Source organism: Pundamilia nyererei, unplaced genomic scaffold (genome assembly GCF_000239375.1).
Source record: "Pundamilia nyererei isolate P.nyererei 1_Seehausen unplaced genomic scaffold, PunNye1.0 scaffold00284, whole genome shotgun sequence".
Lineage (NCBI taxonomy): Eukaryota > Metazoa > Chordata > Actinopteri > Cichliformes > Cichlidae > Pundamilia > Pundamilia nyererei.
In genome coordinates this window covers 420,303-428,074 of record NW_005187685.1, presented here as the reverse complement: position 1 = coordinate 428,074, position 7,772 = coordinate 420,303, and the positions used below count along the sequence as shown (strand labels likewise).

The window sequence follows — 7,772 nt, the reverse complement described above, 5'->3', positions numbered from 1 at the left end:
TCCAGTGTTGGTTTCTACGGAGTCTACAGAAATCAAAATTCCCCCTACCTTATATCTTTACTCAGCCGACAGGAAGACACTAAATAAGCAAACTAAGAACCCCTTTTTAAAAACCCTATAATGATCTGGTTTGAAATACATAACTACTTGGGAGAAATGATCCAACTGTCTCGGTTTACTCCGATATTTGGAAATGACAGCTTTCCTCCTGGTAGGGTGGATGCAGGTTTTAAATTTTGGTTCGATGAAGGTATAAGAAAGTGTCTGATATATTTAGGAATAATACTCTTATGTCTTTTGAACAACTTAGAAGTACTTTTTCTATTCCTGTCAAACATTTTTTTAAATTTCTTCAATTAAGAAATTTTATCTTAACCACACAAGGTAACAGCTTACAAATCCCCACCTACTCCTCTCTAGAGAACACAGTTATAAAGCATGTAAATGGGAGAGGCCGAGTTTCTGCATTGTATAAATTATTTATGGAAAATTCCAAAGAATCAACACAGTCTATTTTAGAGGCTTGGAGGAATGATTTGCAAATGGATATATCTGATGATGAGTGGTATAAATCATGCTCCTTGGCCCAGAGTCAGACAATCTCGGCTACTTCAATATAAATGATTAACAAGACTCCGTCAAAAATGCATTATTTTAATTCAAACATCCCAGACACCTGTATTAAGTGTGGAGTGGACAGGGTCACTTTATTTCACTGTATATGGGAATGTCCACATGTGAAAATCTTTTGGGAAAAGGTAATAAATCTGTTGAGTCTGTTGATTCCACTTCATCCTAAAGTATGTATTTTAAATATATACCCGAATAATTTTGTACCTGCTGCAAACAATAGAGCTCTGTTAACGACTGGAGTTTTGGAAGCCAAGCGCTGTGTTGCTATGTGCTGGAAAAATCAAAAGTTATGTGGACTGACATCTATACGATCTATAGAGAAAATAACTAATACATTAAGAAATAAACTGGACAAGTTTTGGGCTGTATGGTCAAAATTCTACAACTTTGTGTAGAACTGCAGCGTGCACACTGTGGACTTAACAGCCTGAAACTCTGACTTGATTTGTATATCTGTCCTTCCCTTCTGTTATGGTTTGCTTTGTTTTTGTTTCTATTACTATGTTATTTCTGTTGATGTTGTGTTTTTTTTTTTTTATTATTATTATTTTTTAATGTTCACGGTGCACCATGTAAAACCGGTTAAAACCAATAAATAAATGTTTTTAAAAAAACAAAGAAACAAACCTGTCTAGCATGCCTGCAGCATTATATCAGAACCACATCACTGAAACAAATTTTTATTATTTCAGAAAATGCAAAAAGAGATGTAAAACAGAACTGTTCTGGTACAAAATAGATGATATCTGTCTAACTGATTATTGTTTTCTATTTTTTAAATAAAAAAAATCTTTGTACATACTTCCAACACAAACCAAAACCCTGAACTGATAAACTATTTGATTACACTGTGCCTTCACTGCTAACAGAACATCCTTTACATTACAGACAATATCTGAGACTCTCAGGTGCTGCATGAAACGCTATAATCCTGGAATTACCACTTCTTTATTGATTACTTTTAAAATTTGTTTTTAACTTTATCACTTTTCATATCATTTTTGGACACAATGAGCAACAATTCACAGTAAAGGCTGGAAACATTGTACAGAGGCACGTGTTTCAATTATTTGGTCGAGAATAGGTTGTTGACACCCCCTGTCCCTTTCTTATAAATAACCACTAACTACTAACAAAGTATGCTCTCCTCGAGAAGCATGACTTGCAGCCATCATGCCTCAATCACATCAACTTTCACAGGACGATACAAGAAGTGTTACAGAGATGCGCAGACATGGATGAGACTGCAAAACACTTTCCTGTTGCTTTTGGAACCTGATGTCCATCAATCCACACAAAGAAAGTTTCATAAAACACGACCCTTCCTAGGAGAGGCTCTCCTGCTAAGATAACACTAAATGCTACAATGAGGCAAAACCAAAGAAGGACAGCAAATCTAAATCTCTACATCTAGCTAAAATATATAACATGTACTCATATTCACACTATACGAATAATAAGAATACTGTCAGTGTGACAAAATCACTGCTGTTCAAAAAATGTACGGAAAAAATGAGACAACACTTCTCTCCAGAAAGATTAGACAAATGTCACCAGCTGTAGCTCAGGTGTTAGACTGCTTTCTGAGTTCTGAGTTCTTTGTTGCAGATGACAAACATATTTCATGGGAACAAATGAGCTATATTTTGGTCTACAGACTAATCACTGTATTAAACTAAATATGGAGATAACACTATACTATTCACCTTTGTTTATATCTATTCTGCACACTTATAGTTCATACAAAAACATTTATAGTGACAATATGAAGGTTTTTTCTTTGTAGCTGTGAAATCAGGTTTCAGTTAGCAGACTCGCTCCCAGCATTCATCTCCAGCAGTCCAGGCCTCCCCTGATTCTTCCTCTGTTTACCAGTATTTCCAGATGTGTCCTTGTGTCGTGAATCGTTCTGCTGTCTGGTGTAGCGCTTGCATTTGCAGGAGGTCACCACAGTTATCTTGTAGGTCCTCGTGCTCCCATCGTGGCACTGCAGCTGGATCCGCTGGGTCCTGGTTCGATCGATAACACAGCGCCACTCCTGAGCATCGCGGCGGCTCCAGTACCTCCCAGTGTGAGTTCTACCAATCCAGTTGGGCAGCAGCTGAGCTGGCAGACACTCCCCAGCACACACCAGCTCCTTGATAGGGTTGACACTGGTGCACTGGCCATCAGAGATGTACTTCGTGGACCTCAACTCCCTGCAGCCCACCTGGCTCTGGTCTGGCCCTAAGACATGAAAAGTGAGTTACATATATGTGTAGCTTAGATCAGTCTTCTTGTTATTCCAAAGTATGTGTGTGTGTATATATATATTATTGTTTTTTGTTTTGTTTTAAGTGGGTAGTGGTGGTGGTGGTATAGAAGTGTGAAGTGTAGATTAAAGAACTCTTTCTTCTCCAATGCCATTAGACTTCTAAACACCCGGCAGGAGTGTATTTCCTTGGTCTACCTCAGTTTACGACTGTCTACATAAGTTTGCACACATATAATTGCACCCTCGCTGTGTCCGCTGCACATACAGTTATTGTAGCATTCAAAATGAACATATATATGCACACACACACACACACACACACACACACACACCCTCAATATTAAATTTGGATCAGTTTGAGTCGATCTGCACATTTGAGGTCCATGGTGAAATCAGTGAAATCAGAGTCAGGGGTCCTGCTGGTACTTTCAGGAAGCTAAAAATAGCATCAGAGCTGAATATGAATTTGTAAAATGACAACTGAAATATTTACAACGGTGATGATTTGTCATTAAACTGAAGGTGAAGAATTGGTTTAAACCCAGTCAAAGGAAAACAGCTACTGATATTTCTGTTGTAAAAGAATTTAACATGATTTATAATTCACACCACTAACTGTCCCATGATACCAGTTTATGACGTGTTCATGTTAGTCTGATATTTCCACATTTCTGCACTTCATGACACAGTTTGACTTTTATAAATCAGTAGTTTCATATCTGGACCAAGAGTCATGCACATGAAAAGCATTTTGTGATTTAATAATGTATTGTGCATTTCTGTATTTACAAACTGCTGCTGAATTTCTTTTCTTTATTTAGACATTAATAATTATAAATCAATAGTTATTGCATAATTTAACTGTTAATAAAAGAGAACTTTGAAATGAATGTTTCTATATGGAAAAAGGCATTTACAGAAAAAGACACTCAGCTCTCAATTAAAAAAAAAAGATTTATAAAAAATTCTAAATTTAAATGGCAAACAAATAAGTAAATAGATTCAAACATCGAAATTAGGAAAACAGATTTTTCCAACAGGTAAAATGGCAATTGCATTCTCCTTTTCCCATGAGGTTGTCGTGGTCCTGAGTCTTTTTCTGGACTTATTCATTCCTTTGTAAATATAATTAATTATGAATATGTTGTCCTTCTAGAGCCTCTGAGACTGCTGTTTATAGTTCTTATTTTCATAATGGGAGTGCCCCGTTCATGTCCAGTCTGTCTTGCCTATGTTTTGTTATCATGTTTCCATGTCTGTTTCTCCCCACTGTCCTATCTTGTGTGTCATGTTTGTCCCTGAGTCCTGCAGTTGGGCCACAGCCATACTTGACACAGCTGCTGCTTTAACTATTATATGAGGTACAAGACAAGATTCAAAGATGACTCTTAGTCCTTGGAGAAAAGGCAACACAAATTAGCCATAATTTGTGTTGCCTTGAATTATATAAGTCATGTTTATAATACTTCTTCTTCCACTTATTGTAAGTGGGCATATGTGCATGTATAGAAGAAAATATCCAGAGTCTCAGTATTATTTTTGTTATAGATTGTGAAGCCTTATATATGCTATCCATCCACTTAAACACAGGAATCCAGAGTTGAATTAAATAAATGTCATGTTATTCTGTTGTGATTATTAACAAGAGGGAGAGTGAGAAGAGACTGATGGGTGAACTCTCTTATATCAGGGCAGGGAGCAGCACTGTGCTATAAATTCATTAAACTATATAAATAGAGCCTGACTTCTTTCACAGAGAAATAAAACAGGCTTTTTTTCAGTTATAAGTTCCAACTTCAAAATATTTATTTGCTGCACTAAGTGACTTTACTCTGTCTTCCTCACTCTGTCTACTTAGCTTTAGTATTATGAAACTTCTGAGGAGAAGTGTTTGCTGCAGGATTCTAAACCATTTGTATTGTGATTTATGAGCCGTGAACCTGTGGAATTTACAGCTTTAGTAATGTAGCCTTTATTAAAGCCACAAAAACAAGTGAGAATTAATTCTACATTCCACGACTGTATTTTGAACTGATGTATCATTGATATCATTAAAAAAAGCTCAAAGGTTCCTTATATTTTTTAAAAGACAGTCATTTTGTTCAGTGTTTTCCAACAGATAACTATGGCTATGTTGGTTGTTACATGTACGAGAACCAACCCGAACTTTATAAACATTTTAACCTAGCTATCACATGGCTTTAGCTACCTAGTGAAAAACCGATTGTATTACTTTCAGCTTTGTAATAATAGTCCACTTTTTAAATGATTAATATTGGTGTGGTCTTATAATACAAAAACCACAACAACAACATTAAAATTTACTGTCACCAGTGAAAATGACAAAATGTCTCCTCCCATCATCAGGTCAGATGTGGGATATCGACAGAATTCCACAGTGCCCTCTAATGTGAGAGTAATAAGCATGTGACAATCGAGCCTACACTATACTGCTGAAAGTATTCCTTTGTCTGCCTCCACATGCATATGAACTTGAGTGATATCCTTCTCTTGATCCACAGGGTTTGAAACGATGCTGGCTCACCCTTTGCAGCTATAACAGTTTATGTTTATGTGCTTATGGAAGTTTTTGACCATTTTTCCAGAAGCTAATTTGTCAGATCAGATTCATGTTGAGAGAGAAGACCTGGCTCACAGTCTCCATTCTAATTCATCCCAAAGGTGTTCTGTCAGGTGTTATATAATCTTCAACAGACAGACAGACATTTACAGCATGCACCTGCAAAAATCTCAACACCAGCAGCAAGGATTTCTTTGTTGGTTCAGCTATAAATGTCTGTATTGACACTGGGCTTTGGGCTTCACTGTGGACTGTGCATGGCACTGCATGTATTTTAATTACAGTTTTTTCATAAATCCTGCATTCCAGACATGGATATCTTGTAGTTTTTTGTTTTGTAAGATTACTTTTTACCTAGGTTTAAACTGATTGCATCATCATAATACAAATAAATAAATACATAAATAAATAAATATTATTATTCCAAACGAGGATTTTTTCTTTTCAATTTTAGTTGTATTACTGTCACATAATACTTTATGATGTTTTCTATCACATTATTTAATTTTAGCCATTTGGACTCACCATCACGCAGAGAGTCAGAAGGCCGTCTCCCTCTATTCCTCGCCTGGTTTGTGTCTTCATCGGTCGGCGGGTCCTGAGTTTCAGGGACCAGCTGAGGACTTACGGACTCTGTGGCGTTATTTTCAACAGCTGAACTCATGCTCAGCAGCAACAGGAGCGCAAGGAGCCGGAGCGCGCTGACAGAACGAAGCATGACTGCACCTGACGCACCTGATGGATAAGTCACCTGCAGGGCTGTGCTTTATATATCCTCACTGGCAGCGACATTTTATGAATGAGCTGGACACACCTACTTGCACAGCAAGAAAAGAAAAATGCAGGTCGAGAGCCAGAAACCACATGTATTTTTGCAAACTGAATTGGCGCATTTATTCATGATCACACAGGTGTTGGAAACACCAGGATTGCAGAGGTGTACTGTGACATCGGAACGTGTCATTATTCAGCAGAACAAAAATCCACAACATGGCCAAAACAAGCATAGAGCTTTTCAGGTTAATGGGTTGAAATATTCTGGAGCGAGTGAGGCAGTTCTGGTAATTATGTGTCCAAAGGACTGTGTATGCCACGTGGTTCATTCTGTGAAATTTATTTTGAAATTGAATGTAGCCTAATCTACATGTTTTATGATAAACTAAATGCACAGATCTGTCTCAGCTCATTTGATCTGGACTACAGAGCCATCCCACTGGCGACAAAGACATTTATCTCCACCTAGTGGTGAGTTAAAATTAGGTTTCATGCAAATTTTCAAAGATGTGACAAAAAACCCGAACCCTCACCTCAACCACGAGTGGATCAGATCACTTTGTTATGCTACTGACAATTTACTGCCATGGTTTGGGTTCAATGAGCAGTTACGGAATGTCAGTATATTTGTTGTGAGTGATCACCTTTATATGGTGGGTGTGCTTTCTCCTTAGTTCGTTATACTTTGAATAAATGCCAAAAAAAAGTTGTACATCTTCATGAGATCAAAAACAAGGGTGAATGAAGCTGCTCGTGTTGCTTTTTCCTGTCTATCCGACCTATAAATGTGATCTGTGTACTCAGTACTGAAACAGGAAGTAAGTGTTTCAGACTTGTTAGTGTAAAACAAAATCGTATTATTCCCTCATTTATGTCATTCAACCACAGTGTAGTTTAAGTAGCACATTTATATAAAGTGAGAAAGCGCTCTTACAGCAGCATTAGACTTTTTTTTGTTAACTTTAAAAAAAATTAAGGACATATACAGCAAAGTGAGCTGTATTAATGTTGTTTTGCACCTGCATTATGAAATTATTATATAAAGTAAAGCTAGTGTTTTATTAAGCTCAACTCTTTAATTATTCATATCCATCAGCAGGTACTTGATAAGATCTATTCAATTCATTTCAAATTTATTTAAACAGTGCCAAATCACAAACAACAGTCACCTCTAAAGTAGGTTGCGACAGCAGAACCAGGCACAAGGAGGCGCAATTTGTTGGGGGTGAAGGGAGGGAGACAGGACAAAAGACATGCTGGGGAAGACAGCCAGGGATTATTAATAACTCATGATTAAATCTAGAGTGGTCTGTAAACACATGGTGAGAGAAAGAAGTGAGAAAAGGAGAAATGCAGCCTAAGTCTACTACAGCATAACTATATATTTAAGCAAAAAAAGAAGAAGGTTTTAGGCCTAATCTTAAGTACCAAACATGTAAATGGTAAATGGCCTGTATTTATATAGCGCTTTACTAGTCCCTAAGGACCCCAAAGCACTTTACACATCCAGTCATCCACCCATTCACACAC

At 37.2% G+C, this 7,772-nt stretch overlaps 1 protein-coding gene across 1 annotated transcript; it reads right to left on the bottom strand.

The window, feature by feature from the left end:
• Positions 1–2,434: 2,434 nt before the first annotated feature.
• On the bottom strand, positions 2,435–6,186 carry LOC102209719 (sclerostin domain-containing protein 1-like). Its single transcript, XM_005750690.1, has 2 exons — positions 5,994–6,186; positions 2,435–2,859 (listed from the first exon to the last, which is right to left on the bottom strand). The coding sequence occupies exons 1-2, from the start codon at positions 6,184–6,186 to the stop codon at positions 2,435–2,437; spliced, it is 618 nt and encodes a 205-aa protein (XP_005750747.1).
• Positions 6,187–7,772: the final 1,586 nt, after the last annotated feature.